The 22,502-nt window shown below is 37.5% G+C and overlaps 1 protein-coding gene across 2 annotated transcripts in view; it reads right to left on the bottom strand.

The window, feature by feature from the left end:
• lamb2 (laminin, beta 2 (laminin S)) overlaps positions 1 to 22,502 on the bottom strand; it is a 52,940-nt gene that overhangs the window by 13,524 nt on the left and 16,914 nt on the right. For both annotated transcript variants that reach the window (XM_044106517.1, XM_044106429.1), the window contains exons 5-21: positions 16,011 to 16,084; positions 15,728 to 15,916; positions 14,722 to 14,785; positions 12,512 to 12,714; positions 12,272 to 12,392; positions 11,991 to 12,179; positions 10,582 to 10,761; positions 10,285 to 10,397; positions 8,629 to 8,708; positions 6,803 to 6,938; positions 6,563 to 6,721; positions 5,029 to 5,156; positions 4,762 to 4,894; positions 4,488 to 4,680; positions 3,414 to 3,557; positions 2,331 to 2,562; positions 1,349 to 1,518 (exon numbers count right to left, since the gene is read on the bottom strand). In XM_044106517.1, coding sequence (XP_043962452.1) covers positions 1,349 to 1,518; positions 2,331 to 2,562; positions 3,414 to 3,557; positions 4,488 to 4,680; positions 4,762 to 4,894; positions 5,029 to 5,156; positions 6,563 to 6,721; positions 6,803 to 6,938; positions 8,629 to 8,708; positions 10,285 to 10,397; positions 10,582 to 10,761; positions 11,991 to 12,179; positions 12,272 to 12,392; positions 12,512 to 12,714; positions 14,722 to 14,785; positions 15,728 to 15,916; positions 16,011 to 16,084 — 2,508 coding nt within the window. The remainder of the gene's footprint in view (positions 1 to 1,348; positions 1,519 to 2,330; positions 2,563 to 3,413; positions 3,558 to 4,487; positions 4,681 to 4,761; positions 4,895 to 5,028; positions 5,157 to 6,562; positions 6,722 to 6,802; positions 6,939 to 8,628; positions 8,709 to 10,284; positions 10,398 to 10,581; positions 10,762 to 11,990; positions 12,180 to 12,271; positions 12,393 to 12,511; positions 12,715 to 14,721; positions 14,786 to 15,727; positions 15,917 to 16,010; positions 16,085 to 22,502) is intronic.

The following is a 22,502-nucleotide window of genomic DNA, read 5'->3' as shown; positions in this document are numbered from 1 at the left end:
TCACAGGTTTGCCACATGTCCTCCCTCCTTCCTGTCTGCCTACTGTCACAAAAGATAGGGGCCACTAGTGCCGCAAAAACTCTTCGGAGAAAAAAAATGGGAAAAAAAAGTAGATTTTAGAAAAGACGACTTAAAAGAACTACTAAAAGAAATTACATTTGAAGGCCATGCCAGGCAATTTAACGCAGGAAAACCCTCCAATGTGGCCAAATTAAAAACAGTTTGGTAAAGAGGAGTGGGCCAACATTTCCCCAAGCAAAGTAAGAGACTCATTGTGAAATGTTGCACATGTTTGATGGTAGCCAATAGGACCAATAGTTGGCATGACTGTTTATCAGGTCTAAGAAAGTTGAAAAAAACGACAGAGGATTAGATATACTGGGATAGCTTATTTTTCCTAAGACATGAAATAATCAAAAACTAATTATTTTTATTTACTTAAGTTAACTCTGTCTGATAGAAAAGAAAAATATGATGAGCTGAAAGATTCATTTGTGACAAAAAGCAAATACTTTGACAACACAACACATATGTATCTATACGTGTCTACATCAATCTATATCTATTATGGATCTATATTTACAGGGGTGCCTACAGGATATTATTATTGACACAAAACTATCATAGCACCTGATCTGCACAAACACAACTACATCCATAACACATATAAACCGCACAAACCTAAACCACACTGATAGGCCACATGAACGCAAACTGCATGGGACGGAAGCTGCAGATCTGATCCACACTTGGATCAACTGTCGTGGACAGTGCGACACACACACAAACGTATATGCCCACATAGAATTTTGTAATTTTTATAAAATGAATTATACTAAATAAAGCAAAGCCTACCCGTGTGAGGAGCAGGATGCTGACTCCCAGGCTCGGGTGGTTTATTGGAGACTTCCATAGAAGGATGTGAAGCGACAAAGTTTGCTTCATTTCTACTCTTTGTGACGTTTTGACAAGATTTAACTGTTTAACTCTCTCAGTCTAGCATGACGCTGAGAAAGAGCGCGGAGGATGTCACAGTGTGTCAATGGAGAATTGATGGGTTGTCCCGTCAGTGGACCCATAGCAAATGGGGAAAATAATTATCTTTTTTTTTCTCTGAGGAAAACCTCAAGGCACACACAGTGCGTACTGCTGTACAGCTTCACACACCCCTGTATATTTATATTAATAGATAGATCGATCCAGATATGTTATATTTAATGCATAAATACATACATGTACACACATACGTCAATAAAATCCTGTTTGATTTCACTAAATTGATTAAATCGATTTAACTTCCATCTATCCACACTTTCATCATTGTAACTTTTACTTATTTGATGCTTACCTGTGTAACCTTGGTTACAGTTGCAGACAATTTGTCGATTACGGTTGTCCTGGTAACAAGACGTGGCAAAGTGGCGTCCACTGTGGGGTCCATCTGGACATGGGCACGGGCGACACTGACCACCAGATGATACCCCCAAAACTGGGTTCCCATAATAACCATTGGCACACCTACAGGAACACAAATAAATGTAATATAACTTTTAATGTAAAGTAAAAAAAAAAAAAAAAAAATCATGGTGCATAGGATGTAAGTTTCCTAAAACTACCACCGAGGTCAAAGTTATTGTAATGTTGTGCGGTAAATGGTGGTGAGGCAGACGCAGTGGACCCAGGTTGAAGTGAAGAAAATGATGATTTAATGATAAAGTACAATAATCCAGGCAGCACAGATGAGCAGAAGGCTAATGGCTCAATACAGGTAACAATTAGTACAACACAACAGGCTGACAAGACAGTAGCAGAGACAAAGACCCAGGAACACAGATTGGATTTAAATACACAGGGAGACAATCAGGGGAAACAAGGAACATGTGTTACTAATCAATGGGTAAACAGGACAACACAGAGACTCCACTGAACACTGAAACCTAAATAAACACACAGAAACCCAAATCCCTACAGTTATATTCATAGTGAGTTAAACAAATATCATTTAACTCATTAGGAAACAAAACAAATGGTAAAGACATTATATCTGGATTATTCTAGCAGAAAAATAGGAACTGTTCACATAAATAAAAAATTTGAATAAACATTTTATTTTTTTAAGTGAAATACGGAATTCCTCTGACCTGATTACAGGAGACGCAAGAAACTCATTCAAAGAAAATGAGAAAAGAGTTTAGCCACAACAAAAGTTAGTTCAAAATGATCTCTTGCTCTTTAAGTGGTGTACATAATATCTTACTGCATTGTTTAATTCAATGTCTCATTTAACTCATTCCAATAAAGCTTTAACCAAATGTATTCTGGAAAGCCACCTGTCACAATTGTCCCCTCCGGTGTTATCCCTGCAGTTGATGCAGACTCCGCTTCTCTGGTCACAGTGGTTGGCATGTCCATTACAGTGGCAGGGTCGGCAGCTGGGAAAGCCCCAATGGCCTGCCTGACACCCATCGCATCTCTGACCAAACGCCCCGGGACGGCACTGGCACTGCCCGGTGTATTTGTCACAGAGTCGAGTCACCGACCCCTCTAAGCTGCACTCGCATGCTGCCGAGACAAAGCACAGGATGTGGGACAAGGAGCAGTAGATTGGGTGAGGGGTAGAGGAGGTTTCTTTTAGAAATATTTACTTAGAAACAGTAACAGGCGCCAACCATAAGCATTTCAACTTCCTACAGATGTGTAACATGGAATCTATGCAAAGATTTCACATATTACATTGCCTTGAAAACAAATTAATACCCATTCAACTTTTCACATTTCACCACATTTCAACCATAAACTACTACATATTTTATTGGATCTTACCTGAAAGGAGTAACACAGAATAGAACAGCAAACCATAGTTATGATGTAGAAGGAAAATTATATAATTTTGGAGATTAAAGCCTGAAAGGTGTGCAGTGCATTTGGATTTGCCCCCAACCAGTGACTCGTTATTGGTACTTCTACTATTTTTGATGTGATTATAGCTGTAAACCTTTTTTGGGAATGTCTCCACCGGCTTTGTAATATCTACAACTAAAATAAAATATTTCTGCTAATTCTTCCTTGCAAAAAATCTCAAACTGGGTCAAAACAGGAAGGAAAGCATCTGAACAATAATTTTCATGCCCAGGTGATGCTCTGGTTCTCTCTAACAGGACTTTGTATGACTTTCTTTTAACTATCCCTTTCTTCTAGAGACTCTTCCATAAAGACCAGAATTGTGAAGTGCACAACTTACAGTTGTCTGATCAACAAAATCACATATTTATTGAACAAAGGATATCCAATGCATGGGTATTGTTTTCCAGCCTCGAGAAAAATCCACGTCACTCCTAATCTTAAAGTTAATCAAAAGCCCTGTAGAGGAATTAAGGAAGAAGATGCTGTGTGTCTTCATGTGAGTTCCTCACGTATGCAGCCTGAGGGTCCGAAGCCGTAGGTTCCCGGTGCACACTTGTCACAGCGCCGACCAATGATGTTGGACCTGCAGCGACACTGGCCCCCACGGGGATCACAAAGGGAGCTGATGGACCCCTGAGGGTCACAGTTGCAAGCTGGTGGAGCGAAAACATCAGCATGACCAAAAACAAGATATACATACTTGCCGAAGTTGAAATATGTATATACCATATATATATGTGTATATTAGGGCTGCCAAAGTTAACAGGTTAATCACACACCATTAATGTTTTTACTGTGCAATTGTTGCACAGGATTCTGTACTTTTTGGACCTCGTCTCTACAGTTTGAGTGTTATCTTCTTTGTTTCAACTGTTTCTTTAAGGGGCTGATCTCTTGTTTCTTGAAAAAAATTCCCTCTCTCTCCCCTCCAGCCTACCTCTCCTGTAACTCAGCAATGTCTGACATTCTACTTCAGAGAGGGAGGGAAACAGGAATAACCTGGAATTATATTACTTTTGCAGACAAAAACAACATTTATCAAGCATTATTTTGCATGCAATGATTCACTACTGAAGCAAAATTAACTTGCATAAACAAATGAAAAACATGAAAAATTCTAATACAAAAGAAATAAAAAATAACTCCATCTTCAGCCTTTTTGATCTGGCCTGTTTCAAAAGGATTTACTTTTAACTGAATTTAACTGAATGAGCTTCTAATAAGCTCCTCTTAATGAATCTTCCTCAGGAAAACAAAACTTGTCATGTTTATATGGGTCAGGTTCCCCTGTATAGTCAGACCTTTTCTGTTATTTTTAGAGGTTAGCAAACAAATCAAATGGAAAACTGCACAAAACTAAGTTATATTCTAACAGTACCTTATAAGATGAGTCCTACTATTACACTCCCCACTGTTACATTTCATGCATTGCACTTTATTTGTTTCCCTTTTGTAATCCCACTTAAAATCCATTGCCTTTTAAAATTTACCTTCATGACAGGTAAAACATAGTTATCTTGCGTGGGACTATATGGATAAGAGTATTTCTGGCAAGTTTGTTTATTATATATATTTTTCCTCACCCAGGGCTCCATCATTAATAACGGCTGACACGCTGCTGATGAGTTTAGCACAGGTATCGCTGATCTGTGGGCGGATCACACTCCTTGCTCCCTCGTGGCACCGGTACCGCTCAAAGGTCTGCTTCCTGACGTTTGAGGCAAGATCCCCAGTGTTGAACATCTCCATGGAGGAGTGACGTGGCATCAGCACAATCTGGAGCAGAGACGGCCATTACAGTCAGAGGATATCACCAGAGACTAGAACTACAGATCTAAAGACGCAATTTAATCTCACAGAGTCTATGAGGATGACAGCGTAGTCTGCTCCGTTGAGGATACTGTTAGCATCTTGGTAACGTGTGAACTCCAAGCGGAGGGAGTATGTCACACCTCTCTCCAAACACACTGGCTGAGGAAGAACCACAAACCTTGGGAAGACAGAGGTAGCACTCAGTTCCCATCAACACTGAAAGAGAAGCTCACAAGTGTTGGTGCCTGGATGAGAATATACAACTGTGTAAAGAAATCTGTGTGAGATTGCTTGTTTGCATGAGTTGCACACCTGGCTCCAGCTGGCAGAGGGACGGTGAGTCTGTCGTCATCTGGGATGGTGTTCCCACAAGGGCTGCTGGTGGGAATGGAACCTGGACGGATCACGGTTATCTGCACCTCCTCCCAGTCCCGGGGCATCTAGAGTTCAGAGGGTATAAATTCCTTGAAATCGTTCCCAGGCAAATAAACTAAAAAACAACCCAAAAAAATAAGTGTCAAACACTCCAATGTGCTTCTTGTTAAAAATATTTATAACAAGGCAATTAAAAGGAAATTCACAACAGATGTTGGTAGTAACCCAAGTAGTCCACAAGGAAATCAAAACTGTTGATAATCGTCAACCCACTGTTACCAACTTAGCAACTTTTCAGACAAGAACATCTGTATCGGGCAAAATCATAATCCACACGGCAGGCTTTTTAAAGATTGTTCTGAAAACTGCAATCAGTGCATCCCTGGTTGGTTTAGTCCAAATTAATGACCTGCAGAAAGGTTTCTCATAAGTAAGGTATCAGGCAGGAAGCATCTTATAATAAGTTAAGAAAAACAACTTTCTCTATGTGTTTTGCTAATACAACTAATACAACCCCTAACTGGGTTGTATTATTGTGGAAATACATATTGACCGCAATAAAGATACTTCCAAACAATCAAGTTAGCATCACTGACTAAACCAGCTACAACCAGGTGCCCATCACATATTTTTGACACAGAAGTCAACAAAATAATCAGAACAATTGTCCAGAAGTCGTGAGCTACTATTAGAGAGGTTCAAATGACCTAGAATCAGCAAGTCCAGTTTGTCCAGAGAAAAAACCCTCTATGCACACTTTCAGTGCAAGAATCCACTGGTGAAGAAAAAGTACAGCTAATCTTATTTACAGCGTGCTGCAGAGAGAATGAATGATACTGTGCATCACCTCAAAAAGACTGTAATAACACTGAAGTCTGAAGATGGTTCCATTATGGTGCTTGGCTGTTTTCAATATATAGTGTAAGGGCTGCACAGTGGCGCAGTTGGTAGAGCTGTTGCCTTGCAGCAAGAAGGTCCTGGGTTCGATTCCTGGCCGGGGTCTTTCTGCATGGAGTTTGCATGTTCTCCCTGTGCATGGTGGATTCTCTCCGGGTTCTCCAGCTTCCTCCCACAGTCCAAAAACATGACTGTCAGGTTAATTGGTCTCTCTAAATTCTCCCTAGGTGTGTGTGTGAATGGTTGTTTGTCTTGTATGTCTCTGTGTTGCCCTGCGACAGACTGACGACCTGTCCAGGGTGAACCCCGCCTCTCGCCCGGAACGCAGCTGGAGATAGACACCAGCAACCCTCCTGACCCCATTTAGGGAAGAAGGGTGTATAGAAAATGGATGGATGGATGGTGTAAGTAAACTTCATATGACTGAAGGAGAAATGTGGCAAGACACTTTGAACAAGAATCTTCCATCATTTGCAACTTTTTGGCAAGAAAATGATCTCGAAGCAAACACAGAACAGAAAACTCAGTTGATTTTAAAGGAACAAACACAACTACTGTGAGTCATAATACACACCTGGGATTCGTAGCGGATGACTAAATCATATTCCATAGAGAAAGGTATGTTATTTATCAGAAACTCCAAAGCGCCGCCTTGAGGGACCTGAGCGAAGCCGATATCTGTCCACTGAGCGGGGCGACCGGGCTGATGTTCCCTGGTCTCTACGGTGCAACCCTGAGAACATGCACCCAGAAACAAACAGGTCAAATATATCAAAGTCAAAAAGGTTTCTGTTGAAAATGCTGTAAAACTGACCTGCCCCATTTGAGCAAATTCAGCCTCATAAATGAAGTGATCCAGAGCCATAAAAAAATATCCAGACTCCACCTGTGTGCAATCGCGTCCCGTTATGTGACTGCGGCAGCGACACTGACCGCTATCCATGGAGCATCTAAAAAGAATGCATACACAGTGGCATTTAGGATTAATGTTGCCCTACAAATCCTTACGTGGCTAACACTAACATGTGAAGAAGGTTAAAAATTCATGGATGAACATGTTGCTAACTATTATCTACAGTCATATTAAAAAAATAGAATTTGCATTCCGATGAAACTGGTTTATCAAAAAAAAAAGTATTTTTTAAAAATGAAGCAGATAAGCAGATATTAGACATACTTTTCATTAAGTCAGTTTTTCTGCATTAGAAATAGTTTTTTTGCCTTTAGTCCTCAACGCGGCTGTCGCGGGTTCGATTCCCGGACCTGGCCGACATTTGCCGCATGTCTTCCCCTCTCTCCTTCCCCCTTTCCTGTCAGCCTACTGTCATATAAGGGACACTAGAGCCCACAAAAAGACCCCCTGGTGGGGAAAAAAATCCAACAAACAAAAAAAAAAAGTTTTTTTAATGGTGTAATATTCTTATTTTAAATGTCCTGTTTTAATAAGCTGAAAGTTGAAGATCCTCATAAATAACAGAAATAACGTGTTTCAAACATCAATCTCTGTGTGTAATTAATCTATAAATGTATTTCACTCAGTGATAAAGTTCAATAAATGGACTTTTCAATAACATAGTAATTTATTGCATGGGTTGGTAGCTCATCTCTTTTTGTTTAGCGGGAAACTCTAAGAGCATGTAATCTTGTCATAATTCCTTCTAATAGATGGGCAGATGATAAAAAGAAAAAGAGCTGAACAGAAACTGTTGGAGCTGTGGGAAGTTTTGGCTGCGTTGTGAAAAGTACAGATCAAAGTGATCAAGTCTTCTTCACTGAGAACTCTTATTGTTATTTGTGCCAAAGCTGTGTCTAAACCCTTAACACCGCAATTCTAATTGATACGTAATGGTGAAGAAATTACCTAATGAGAAACACATTGTGGAGTTCTTTTCTGAACTCTGATAAGGTCTGAGTTTACAGGCCATTAACTCTTGATTATAGTTGAAGTGTTTAAAGAGGATATTTAGATCTACCTTAAGCAAATACCTATAAAAGACATAAGGTGTATAAGAAGAAAAAGACTAAGCTCACTAAATTATTTAACTTACACGATTCATAATTTTAACAGATATTTTATAAGATTCGTTGAAATGGGACGATTACAAGTTAACATACATTATATATAAACTATGTTGACATTTAAAAAGAGACAAACATCAGATAGGTATCAAGATTAACATATTGTGTTTGGCAGCAAGAAATACGACAGTTCAAATATATAATGAAAGGTTTTGCTGTTTTTCCATGAAGCTTTCTTCACTGTTGTTAACCAGGCACATGCCAGTTAACAACATGTGTGATCTGCCAGGCACACCTCTCTTACGACAGAGCAAAAAGGGACAGTGGCTGATTTTCAGACCTTTGCGGAGGCAGATGAGATTGGTGAACAAGATCGGTTTCACATTCAAGTATCGGCTGATCGCCGATCACCTCAAATTGGGGTTTGTAATATAGATTTATTGGTGTACCCCATGCTGCAGAAAAATTCCAGCAAATGTAAGCAAAATTCAATTTATAGAGAGAAATCAAGTTTAATTATTGTATGTTGGAAATAAAACACATATATGGAAAATGTTCAGAATCTGAATGAAATCGTCAAAGAGTAAATTGACTTCTGAATGAATTTATGGCGCCACTCACTGGTTGTCGAGCGCCCCTCCAATATCACACTCGCAACCTCTGCATCCGTTCAGGTCGTGGCTCAGCCCCCAGTGTTCGGACTAGAGTTATATGATGATAGAGAGAAGCCAATGATTGACAGACATAAAAAGAAGAAAGAGTTGAACAGCTGCAACACTTTTCCTGCAGTGAGACTTTAAGACAAACAGAGCAACAACAGGCGTTTACCAGGATGTAGCTACATGTAGAAGTAGACTTCCTATGAAGTCTACTTCTCTTTCTGAGAACATTGTTATAAAGTTTCTCTTTTTTCTTAGAAAACAAGAACAGTTCACAATATGCAAACGGTCACCAGTTGTTGTTTTTTTTTGTACTTTGCCAAATGATGCGAGTTCTACAAGATGATGAAATAATCACATGCTCAGTTCAGATCTGTAAGAAAAGATCATAAATCAGGCTTATCAACCAGATCCACACACCTGGAACACATCAAGGCCTGACCATTTTAAGGCCAGTGTAACTCACACCAGCCGGACAAACCTTAAGTCCCTTGGCTAAATTTAGACCCATGAGCCAGGCAAGAGCTCGGTTTCCTGCCATGCTATTCCTGGCTGAGTAGGTTCAGGACAAGGGGTTGAATTATAACAGGAGGCTCGTCACTGTTTAACAGCTTGGGTTGCTAGGCACACAAAAATGTCTACATGATTGTTACAGTGTCTTGAAAACATGCTCACAACCCTTAAACTTTTCACATTTTGTCCTTTTAAAAAGCATAAATGTCAACATATTTTTCTGGAATTTTATGAAGGGGAAAGAAAAGTTTTTAAATTTTATATATAAAATAAAACTCTTAAAGCACATGTAAAAACTGCAAATTCTGTATGATCTTCTTTGCAAAGGATCAGGAACTTGATGGAGAGAGAGCCTGTACTGGACTGGGGCATTTTAAATGGGTAGTATTCTGAATTTTCCAAACATATAGTGTTGTTTTATAACACAATCAGATAGCTATGTCGGCTTCAGTTGTTATTAAAATGCTGCATAAATCAAACATGGCTTAAAAGAAATTTTATTCTTTACAATTGGTTTTTGTCGCTTTAAGAAACTCCTGCTCTTTCTGACATTCCACCTTCAGGAAATCCAAAAAACAATGCCCCTAAATAAACTATTTATTTAGTTTGTTTTACATAAAATAATTTGCATAAACTAATTTACAACGCTGTTAGGAGTGCTGAACTGATAAGTAGTTTGAGAATTGCTCTTTGAGACAAAAGCTCAGCTGGACACTGCAGGTTCTTGAAGGCCCTTTGGGTAGATAGGCGATGTTCTGGGGTAAATGTACTGCTGGTTGGTAATAAAAGCATTCCTGCAGCATGAGGATGATACACAATTTTGATTTCATCTGACCAGAGCACCATTTTTCACACTGAACATGACAAAATGTATATATGGTCAAGGGATGTGACTTATTTTTTTGAAGGCACTGTAAATGAGCCCCAGTCTACCTAACTTAAAAAAATTATTAATAATAAAGGTAACAGAGGAATTATTTTTCAAAGATAAATAGACCTACACAAAAACAAACAGAAGCATTTATCAAAAGATACATTACTTATATTATTGAGGACTACTGACATCAAAATCCAAGGCCTGAAATATTTTTTTGTGTTATCTTACTAGACACTGGTCACAGAAGCGTCCAATGACAAGTCGCTTGCAGATGCAGTCTCCACTGAATGGGTCACACATGGAGCTGCCCAACACGGTTCCTCTGGAGTCGCATCGACAAGCTTGAGGTTGAAGAAAAAATATGGGGGAGGAGAAAAAGTCATAGATACATGATTAGTTAAGATATATTTTACATTACTTGCAAACATAGTCTGTATATTTTACCTTCACAGACACTACAATCAAAAAGCAAAAATTTCTGCAACTACAAAGACAATCAAATGAGAAAACTAAGACTGCACTCACGTTGGCACCCCACAGGGTTGTTGGCACTCAGGCCAAAGAAACTGGTCTTGCACTTGTCGCAGCGTGGCCCTTCTACGTTAGGCTTGCAACGGCACTGGCCTCCCACCATGCCAAGCGACGGGTCGGTATGGCTGTCACACAATCCTCCATTCTCTGAGCCATCTGGGTCACAATCACAAGCTGGAAGGGCAAATGTGTCCTGGTTATTATTATTTGTCAGTCAAAACTGCAGTTTGAGAAAACCCAAAGATCTATTCTATTTCTCACGTGCACTTAGTGCATTTGCCACTGGTGGTAATATTTTGGAATTGCTCTGATATGTTAGTTCTGTTTTGTTCTTCCTGTAGAGTATTATTCATATTTTTTATGGTTTCTGTGTTGGATGTTTGGACAATTATTCCCTCTGGTTTTAAATGCTGTGCAGTGAAGAAGAAAAAAATTTCTGTTCTTCCTTCTTCTTCTTCACTTTTGGACAGTTATTAAGAAGTGTAGCCATGGTAACAAGGTGTTTTTAAAACTGATTAGCATCTCAAAAGCTCAAAACCTGAACTACCATCCAGAATCTCAAAGGAGATGGAAAAGAGGCTTCATGAAGGCAGAGCAGGACCAAAGAGCAGAGAGAGAAGAGGGAAGTTCAAACCAACTCATCCATTCATCATAATGGGCAAGAATCATGTCCCCTACTCTAACATCTCTCTGCCTGCCTTTTTAAAGTATACATTCAGATTTATTAACATGTCATCCTTCCAGACCGAACAGACAAAGTGTTCTACTTTGGGCTTTCAATATTCATCTGGCATGGAACATGCTGGATTTAGAGACTAGCAGTCTCAGAGTTAAGTTTTAGTAATGCTAGGCATGCTAACCAAAACTGCCTGTTTTAAACTAATTATGAAATCCTGTTTTACAGAAACCTGGCCGTTGCCTTCTGACTCATTCCTGCTCGATTCTCATCTCCTTTCAGTGCTCAATTTGGAATTCCTCCCACTGAGCTTGATGTCTCCAGTAAAATCTCAACTGGGCCAAGCTAATAGATGGAGGAGTTGTGAACAATGACGTCAAGTTTTTATGCTGTATTAGAATTGTAGCCTCCCTATTGTTGTTGTTTGGCAAAGGAAGTGAAAGAAGCCATTCAGTCTGTGTTGGCCATGCTTACAAATATTAAGCACTCAAAGTTGGAGCAAGAAGAATGTTTAAGACATTTTATTGCTGGCAAAGATGTTGTTTAGCTCAGTATTTCTCTTTTCGCAGATGGTTGTGTCTAACAATTTCTAGGAAGCTTCATACCATATCTGGCATGAAATCGTATCCAGTCGTTTCAAACTTCAACATGCAACATGGATGATATTCATATTCAACAATGTCTTTTTATAGACCCGTTGCAAAGTATTTACCATCCACACACTCACCTATGCAAACACGGGGGTCTCTTATGTGCCTTGTGGGATCTTTGTAGAAGAACGGTTTGCAGATCTCACAATTTCGGCCCATTGTGTTGTGCTGGCAGTCATCACACACACCTCCACTCGTGTTTCCCGTGGCCAAATAGACCGCCATGTCAAAGTGACACTTATCTGAATGGTCGCTGCAATCACACTCTGAATGTGAAGACATATTTATTCAGACAAAAACAAGCCCCAAGATTTTAGTATGGCAGACACTATCATTTATATCGACAGTAAAGACTAACTCTTGCAAGCGTGTGTGTTGCTGCCTTCAGCTGGTCTCCAAGGCTGGTCATTGTAGAAGTCACCACATTGCTCACAGTTCAAACCTTTTGTGTTATGGTTACACACACATCTGCCATGAACCTTGAAAGAGTTGAGATGGACCCGAGCAAAAGTAAATTCAATCAATATAGAAGGAGAAAAAAAAAAAAGCCAGTCGTAAAATGCTTGAAATGTTTTAGATGTAAATCCTCAGCACTTACCATTCCTTCTATGTCGTCCCTGATGCCTTCAATGGGTGCACACTCAGAGGCGTGGCCATAGCAAAAGCAGTTTCCACGTACAACAAGTTCATATATGGCGTAGTAGTATTTCTCTTTGATTTCAGCTCTGTTGTCCACCAGGGTGTCTCCAAGTGTGTGAAGCTTGGTGAAGTTCAGTCTTAAGTTAGTGATCTTCAGTTGGTCTGAAGGAAATGATGGATTTAGAGAGTCAGAAACATCTATCATGAGACAACATTAAGATTAGAGAAAACTTGAAAACTCCTAGTGCCTTGCCATGTTGTTCTGTTGCAGAGACATTTCTGGAAAAAGACAGCAATGGAATCCTGTGTTTAGCTCACTTATGCAACAATCTCCTCTTTGTCCTTTTGGAGAGGGTAAGCCAGAAATATCAAGGTTTTCATATTTATGCTCTTTCAATCTTTGAGGGAAAGGAGCAAGACATTTTGCTGCTATAGTACAGCTGTCCAGTCCAAAAATCCACAATCTTTTTGATCTCCTTTGAAATATGTCATTTATGATTCCTCCCTCTTTTGTAGGAATATACTGTCCCATGGTAAGACCAAAAGATGAATGTATGTTTGATGCCTGATTACAGTTTGCAATAAACAAAAGAAGCCGGAGTTTTTGGAGACATATTGTGTCGACAAACAGGGGAACCTTGCAAGCCAAAGGACACCATACAAACTCTGAGAGGCAAAGTCTTAAAACATCAATCAGGAATTTAAAGCTGGGAAAAAATGGGGTTTCTTAAATTATACATGGCTTAAGGCAACAAAGTCAATGTTTTGAAGTGACTGTCACAAGACACTGATACCAGGCTCGCAGAAAACTTTGAGGGCTTATAAACTTTGTAGCTATACTTAGCGCCCTTTCAGACAAAAATTGGCAGGTCAGGCTTTTTAAAGATTGGCCAGAAAACTGCAATTGGTGCACCCCTTATAAAATGTAGATCGTTTTTTATGAGCTTCTAAACTACTGAGTTTCCCAGCCTTAAGAACGTGACTAAAAGATTGTTCTAGCATGACTCTCAATGTTCAGGACAAAAGTCCTGATCCTCAAATGTGTCTTGGATGAAACAAAAAGCTTCTGTCATCCCCTTTTTGACACAGTTCTTCAATTTCAATAATAATAAAACTTCAGTCAATAAGTTAATGTAATCATCAAGCAAACTTGACCAATTTCGAAACAAACAAGAATCCTGTCCAAAAAGACCTCAACATGACACTGACTAATTGTACCACATGCCCATAAATATGGATTCATTTGAGGTGAGGGGGGTAGAGGACTTCCTGCGTGCCACTTCCAATGAATTATTTCACAACAGAGGATGACAGGCTCGGCTGCTGTGCTGGAAACAAAGCAGGGGTTTCTGGGAACAGCTCTTAAGTCCTGCCAGTTTAAACATGAGGGCTGTGTGGGAGAGAAACAGCTGCTTTCCCCATCGCACCATGTCTTCGACACAGCAGGAACATGTTTCACAGCCCGGAGAGACTGGTTGTCTGTCTGTAATGGGTCACAGCCGGATGACAGCAGCTATATGTGTTGGCTGGAGTTTGACTTATGGTGACAAATGGAAACACAGAAAGGAAAAGGCAAAACTCCTCAGGTCGGTTTTCTATGTGGTTTTCCTCTGTTCTGATACAACTTTAATGATTATTAAAAATATTTTTTACATATATACTGACACATCACTATGTTGTGACAGGCTAGTATGAGACAAATAATTTGTGAAAAAAAAATACAGTAAAACAGTGAGCTCCTCTGCCATCTCTTTGTGCGAACTAAAAACAACCAATCAGAGCCAGGAGTCTTAATGGAGTCAATCAAGCAGATTTGTGAGCTATTTTCTGCCCATGCTATCCTCCTCCTCCTAGCTCTCTTGTTGTTTTTGGTTGGGAGTGATACATTTCTTCACACAGCAATACCAACTCAGGAACAATAATTTTTTCACAGATTATCTGTCACATTATGAGGACATGGAGATAGTTAATTATTGCAGTTTTAAATAATCAACATATTTTATTCCTCTAAATGTTTAACAACCCCAAACGTTGATAGTCTGCAATGGTGTAAAATGGTTTGAAATGTTTGATTTAAAGTAACTTATTCAACTCCAACTTGTATTGTATAAATTCTCAAACACAGCTATTTTACTTTATCCCATAATATAAGCAGAAAGTAGAACCTACTCTGAATGTTGGGGCTGTATGGGTCCTCAATCTTGATAGCTGGATCCAAGACTCTGTAGATGACCTAGATCAGGAAAACACAGATTATCCCCCCACAAATGACTGGTAGAGCTAATTTACGCTACGCACCATGAGCCCAAATATTCACAGATCCAGAAAGGCTTAAATGGTACATTTGATCTGAGCACAAGAGATGCTGGTTATGCTTTGATAATCTTAGGGCTCATTTAAAAACTGAACGTTTTTTATGTCTTCTCCACACAAACAGAGTTTGATCTGGCATGTTGGACTCTCCAAAACTTAATGGCTCAAAAAGTAAGGAAAATAAAATGTACAACTTTTTAAAAACAGCAGTGATTTGGACCCTACTTTCTAAGTATAAGTTCAATACCTTAAACAGAATAACGTAAGGCTTTGTGCTGAGGTAAGCAAAGACACAGGGGACATAAAAGTAACTCCCTAACTTGTTATCAAGATGGTAAGTGTTTCCTTCAAGTTATGTTTTAAGAATGCGGTAATGTAATTGACAAACAATTGTATGGAGAACCAAAACTGAAAAATAAAAACAGAAATTTATAATTGACATGACATACACTTAAAATGCACCACTTAATTGAGAAAGGAGAACTTTACCCCAGGTTTTATCATTCAATTGACTTTCAAAAATATTTTCTTTAAGTTTAGCTCCAACTAATTATACATTTAGGAACATAAATAAGACAGAATCAGCATTCAGCTTCTATACACCACAATTCTGGAACAAACTTCCAGAAGACTGCATAAAGGCTGAAACACTTAGTTTCTTTGTATCAAGGATAGAACCCCATATGTTTAGAGTTCCTTATTGGAACATTGATAAACATGCTTGATGTATTATTTCTTGATAATCTTGATGATGGCATTTAACAAAATGTAATGTGTATTGCTTGTTCATAATTGAACATGTTGAAGCAATTCAACATGTAGGCATGTTTTTATAAGCACCAGTGGAAACCAGATGCCTTACCTCGCCCTCTGTCGATGGCTCCAGGTCAGAGTAACGGGATTCACAGATCACATCGTTGATGTTTTGCAAAGGACCCGTGGAGACTCCAGGGAAAAAAACAGCACAGTCATGAGCAAAGTAGCGATAGATCTGCCAGGTTCGGCCAAAATCTGCTGATCGCTCAATAAGCATGGCAGCAGGGCGGAAAGTCTGCAAGAAAAAACAAATGCAATGCTTTTTTTCTTATATTCCAGCACTAACTCTAATTTGTTTCAGCAAAGTGAGTGAAGTGCCTTGATCTTACCTTAAATGTCATAATCAGATGAGTAAAATGAAACTCTGCCTCAAGATCCAACTCAATAAAAACATCTGACTTTCCTGAGAGAAAGAAAACATTAGTAAGACAAGTATACCCAAAACATTTCTTCCACTCAAAGGGTTAGAAATGAAAATTAGAATGGAAATCACACTGCTTTACATCTGCATGAGATGTTTCTCACTGATGAAGTGAGAAACTGCATCATAGTAATAGTTAAGATAATAAGAATTATCATAACTATTACTATTTTAATAACTAATCATAATAGCTACAAATTGTATGAAAACAGAGACTGAAAAAAGACTGGTTAGCAACTTATGTCCAGTCATTGTGTACATTAATGTTGGGTTTCCAGTAATTCTTTTTTTAATGTGGTATATGTTCATGCAGCAAATAACTTTTAAAAAAAATTAAAGGGGCAGTATTATGTAAATTTGGCTTTTTGATTACAGTTTGATTACAGTTCTAATGTTATTCTTTCATACCTGGAGTATTGCTTTGATTCTATCATGCATATTTCACAAGTCCTTTAATCTCCATGGCAACCATCCAGGTGTGCAAAATGCTTGGGTGGATCTAGCACCACCTTCAAGGCGCAGCTCCTCCTTGGAGCTGCAGTTCCCAAGCTTCTGAGCTTTCACCTCACAGAGCAGCCCTCCCTTTGGCTCCCCCACTCAGCTCCTCAAGACTAGCCAGCAGCAATTAGTAAACACCTGGTGGAACCATGCATCAGCTGAGCTCATTATAGGAGCTTCTGTGAAATGCTGGTAAAAACACTGGTAAAGGATTATTAGAGGAACCATATTGTGATGACTTCCTGAAGGCGCTAAATGACAGAGTCAAATTTCTTTTAAGTCATATTTGATATGTACTGAATTTTTCTTACTGAAGGTAACACAGTTACTTGATTGTGCTGTAAAATGACACTATGTGCCTGGTAAACACATAATACTGCCCCCTTAAAAGCAGGAATCAGGTGCATTATTTCAATTTATTAGTAAGACAAGTTTGCACAAAGCTTGGTATTTGATCACTTTGTATTATAAATAGGAGCGCAAGTTTCCCACCACTGATACTGTTTTTAGGAACAAACCCACATTTTTAAAACAGTTCTGATGTTCGCATAGAATCATTTTTATGTATCATTTATGTCTTTATTTTATTTATTTTTTACTTCACCTATTAGGGAAAATCAAGCCTCCCGTCTAGTCCATATTATTTAGACTATGGGTTGCTACTGATGCCAACACCATGTTGCAACAAAAACAAGAATAGAAGCAGAGAACAACTAACTGAGACTGAAAGGAGCACAGGAAGTACAATGTATTAATACTCCTGCTTTCCCAAGACAGCTGTGTGCACACAGTGGGCTTATCTGGTGTGACAAACAGAGGTTTGATTGTGACATTATAGTGAAGCACAAGAGAAAGAACTGCTAAACCATCCAAGAAAACAAGACTTAAAATCTGAACTTGTTACCGTTTTTGAGATCAGCCAAACTTTTCATTATTTTGTAACATGTTAGTTAAATATACTTGATGTAGGTCAAGCATAGAAACATGTGTTTTGTAGGGAGGCATGACATATTGGAAGCAGCATCTGCTCTGTTTGTCAGTAATCTATTTCGGTCAGGTGGATGGATTTTTTTAAGCAATTTAAAAGAAAACAGTATTTTCTACAAAATCTAAAGAAATATCTGGTTCATTGATGGTGTGTGTGAGAGAGGAAACTGATCATCAGATTACAGAAAGAATACAAGGTGTGCAGCAAAGCTGTTCTATTTTATCATTTCAAACTTTAAACTGGCTTGATAAATTTGATTACCTCAGCAAGCTTTTGGAAACTTAAAGATGTGCATTGTGAAGGAAATACACAAAGAGATTGATGTGTTAGGAATAGACTAGCTTAAAAAATCGGAATATGTGTTCCAATGAGGTTTGTTTGTCAAATTAAAATTTCTTTTTTTTTTTTTAAATGAAAAAATTTAAGCAGGTGTTAAAACATATTTTCCACAAGTTTCTGTATTCTGTATTAAAATACTTTTTGGTTAGTCTGATGTAAAATTCAAAACTTAAATGTGGTGTTTTTATTTGGCATTAAGTACAAAATCAACATAATTAACAGAAATAAAGGCTCCAATTGTTGGGTTCTGCAGGGGAGTGGTTTTCTTCTCCTTCACAGGGTGGCAGGTTGATGGGATCCAGCTGCTATTCATCACCACCAATCTGCAAGGTCCTTAAAGAGGAGCGGCTTCCCTGAATCAGATGCCAGGAGAGTTGGGAACGGAGATTGAACCCGGAAGGCGGACATTTGAACACAACAAACAAAGAAGGCGGTAGGAGCTGATTTGGTGGATCACATAAGCTGTACATTGACTGTAGTAGCATGGCTTCTACATCAGGAGGAAATAGTGGAAATGAAATGGAGTGGATGATAGCGAGGTCAGCAAAAATGAAAAGAACAATCAGAAAGAGACATGAAAGAGCAAGAAGTTGGTCGGATGAAAGTGAGCCAGGAGCGGAAGGCAGTAAAAGGACAAAAATAAACCAAAGAGTGAGTTCGCGAGAACAAGATAATAGTAATACAGAAGTAGAATACAAAGTTGTGGTGGAATTTCAGCAAGAAAGGGGTTATATTCATCCGATAAAGATAACCAAAGCAATAGAGGTAGAGATAGGAAAAATCAAAACGGCTAGAATCATGAACAACAGAAAAATGATAATACAAGCTATCAGTGAGGCACAACAACAGAATATAATCAAAATGAAAACTCTGATGGGAGAAAGAATTAAATCATATATACCAGGTTATATGGCAAGGTTGAGAGGAGTAATTTCAGGAGTCCCACTTGAAATGACAATGGAGGAGGTGAAGAATGAAATCAAAGGAGGGAAAATAACAAATGCCATCAGGATTAAAAGTAGAAGAGAAGGGGAACTCAAAGATACTATGGCTGTGATATTACAGTTTGAAAACATGCCAGAAAACATTCAGCTAGGATTCATGAACTATAAAGTTAGAGAATACATCCCGAAACCGCTCAGATGTTTTACCTGTCAAAGAATGGGACACATTGCAAAAGAATGTAAGGGAAAAATTAGATGTGCAAGATGTGGAGGTCCACATGAATTTGGAAAATGTGACAAAGACGCTAAAATTAAATGCTGTAACTGTGGAGGTGATCACAGTGCAGCCTATGGTGGATGTATAGTTCAAAGGGAAGCTAGAGAAGCCCAGAAAATTAAGATAACAGAAAGAGTTTCTTATGCAGAAGCATTAAAAAGAGTAAAGAAAGATAGTACAAGAGGAATAAGGCTGGGAGAAACAGACCAAAGTTACACTTCTCGGAACACAAATCAAGGACAGAATGATCAGAGACAAATACTAATGCCAACAACAAATACGAATAATATATGTTCACATAAATGTAAAATAGAGGAAAATACAATGATGGTGAAAAAGAAAACTTTGTAGCATTTATATGTCATATTATTAATGTTACAGTCCAAATGAAGAAGAAAAGTGATAAAATAAAAGCAATAGTAACAGCAGCAGGGAGGTTCCTAGATATGAAAGAAATTCAAGCAGATCAGATTCATACCATTTTGAGTGCCACTGAAATAACAGAAAATGGTCAGGATTAGGATACAAGCTTTTCTAATGGTTCTTCATATTCTTCAATGGAATGCCAGAAGTTTAATAGCTAATGGACAAGAATTTAAAAAGTATATTTATGATTTAGAAATAATACCAGATGTAATATGTATACAAGAAACATGGTTAAATTCAAACTTAGATTTTAAAATTCCTGGATATAACATAGAAAGACAGGATAGAAGTAATGGTAGTGGTGGAGGATGTGCCACCTTAATTAAGGAAGGAATAGCTTATAAGAAAGACTCATTAAATAAACAATTAGAATGTATTAATATAGAAATATTTAATTTAAAGAAACACGGAAATATTAAAATCATAAATTATTATAATCCATGTAAAAATCTTGATAGTGAAATGTTTAAGGAAATAGGGAAAATTCATAGAAGAGAAGTTTGGTGTGGAGATTTTAATGCTCACAACAGTCTATGGGGTAGCAAGAAGACAGATCATAATGGTAAAATAGTGGAAGAATTAATGGATGAAAGGTCATTAGTTTGTCTTAATAATGGAAAAGGTACAAGAGTAAATATACATAAAAATACAGTTTAATGTCTAGATATTACATTAATATCTGACTGTCTTGTTAGTGCATGTGAATGGGATGTTAAATGGGAGTCTACACTAGGGAGTGATCACTTTCCAGTGAGTACAATAATTAATGATAATATAAATAGACAAGAAGAGTTAACATTAATAAGATGGTGCTTTAATAAAGCTGATTGGTTTAAATTTAAAACAAAATGTGAAGAAACAAGTCATATAGTAACATTAAAAGGTAATATTGAAGAATGTACAAATCAAATAGTAGAACATATTTTAAATGCTGCAAATTACAGCATTCCAAAAATAAAAGTGAAAGGTCAGAAGAAAGTAGTTCCTTGGTGGAATAATGAATGTAGTAAAACAATTAAAGATCGTAATAAAGCTTTTAAAATATTACAGAAAAATTTAACAATCGAAAACCTTATTGATTATAAAAGGAAAAGAGCAAAGGCTCGGAAAACCATAAAGGATGCAAAAAAGAAAACATGGAGAGACTATTGTTCATCAATAGGTTCAGAAATAAATTTACAGAATGTTTGGTCAATGTTAAGAAAAATGATGGGGAAAAAGAACAATGTTAATATTCCATCCTTAGTCAGAGGACAGGAGGTTTTGGTTTTAAATAAAGATAAGGCAGAGTTATTAGGAGAGACATTTGCGGCAGTTCATAGTGGTGATCACTTGACAGATACTCATAGAAGGCAGATGATTCAAAAACTTGGAAATCATAAAAACTCACTAGAAAAATGTCAAAAATCTATGTCAACATTAGATATGAATATAACCATGAAAGAAATAAAAACAGTATTGAAAGGGACAGGATATTCAGCTCCAGGGGAGGACCAATTATGCTACGCTATGTTTCGACAAATACCGGAAGTAACACTGAAATTAATATTAAAATTATTTAATAAAATATGGAAAGAAGGATCGATACCAAATAGTTGGAAAAGGGCAATCATTTTACCATTTAATAAGCCAGGTAAAGATCCTACCTGTCCAAATAATTATAGACCAATAGCTCTTACTTCTCATTTAAGTAAATGGATGGAGAAAATAATGGTTAATAGATTAGGATACTTCCTTGAGAAGAATAATCTAATTAATGGATACCAATGTGGTTTCAGAACAGGAAAATCAACAATGGATGCTCTAACTAGAGTCAGTAATGACATAGAGAAAGCTTTAAAAATGAAGGAAATAATGATTATAGTATTTTTTGACATAGAAAAAGCATATGACTCACTATGGAAAGAAGGATTACTTATAAAAATGAAACAGATGGGAATAGGTGGGAGAATGTATAATTGGATAGCAAATTTTCTGCTAGATAGAAAAATAAGAGTAAAAATTGGGAATGACTATTCAAATGAATTTAATGTTGAAAATGGAATACCTCAAGGTAGTGTAATTAGTCCAATTTTGTTTAATATTATGATCAATGATATTTTCTATGATACTGGTAAATGTATAAAATCTGCACTATATGCAGATGATGGGGCCATATGGATGAAAGGGAAAAATATTAAACATGTGGTAGAAAATATTAAAAAAGCAATTAGTAAAGTAGAAAAATGGTCTTATGAATGGGGTTTTAAATTATCAGCAAGCAAGTCTTGTTATATGGTTGTCACAAAGAAGAGAAATATTAATATAGAAACAATAACATTATATGGACAGACTTTAGAAAGAGTAACAGAATATAAATATCTAGGTTTATGGTTGGACAGTTCTTACTCATGGAAAACACATATAGATAAATTAGAAACCAAGTGTAAAAAAGTTATTAATCTATTAAAGGCTGTGGCTGGAAATAATTGGGGGGCAGATAGACAGTCATTATTAAGCATATACAGGGCTCTCATGAGAGCAATAATAGATTATGGCAGTATTATATATGGAGCAGCAGCTAAAACGTCATTACAAAGAATAGAAAGATTACAGTGTAGAGCTTTACGTATATGTATAGGAGCAATAAAAACAACACCTATTAATGCTCTTTTAATTGAAACTGGGGAAACTCCTCTGGAAATGAGGAGAATTAAACTAGCTTTAGCATATTGGATGAAAATTAAAAGTAATATAGATGATAATGTGAATTCAATTATCTTACAAAATTGTTGGGAATATGTGAAGTTCCAAAGTAATGGATTTGGATGGATGGTTAGGAAATGGATTAAAATGTATGGATTGGAGGACAAGGAAATAGCTCAGTTTAATCCAACTAGCGTTATTCCTCCATGGTTAATACCAGAGGTTAATGTAGATTTGAAAATT

The sequence above is a fragment of the Gambusia affinis genome, linkage group LG01 (genome assembly GCF_019740435.1).
Source record: "Gambusia affinis linkage group LG01, SWU_Gaff_1.0, whole genome shotgun sequence".
Lineage (NCBI taxonomy): Eukaryota > Metazoa > Chordata > Actinopteri > Cyprinodontiformes > Poeciliidae > Gambusia > Gambusia affinis.
Note: the sequence above shows the minus strand (reverse complement) of the source record. Positions and strands in the feature narration are given on the sequence as shown.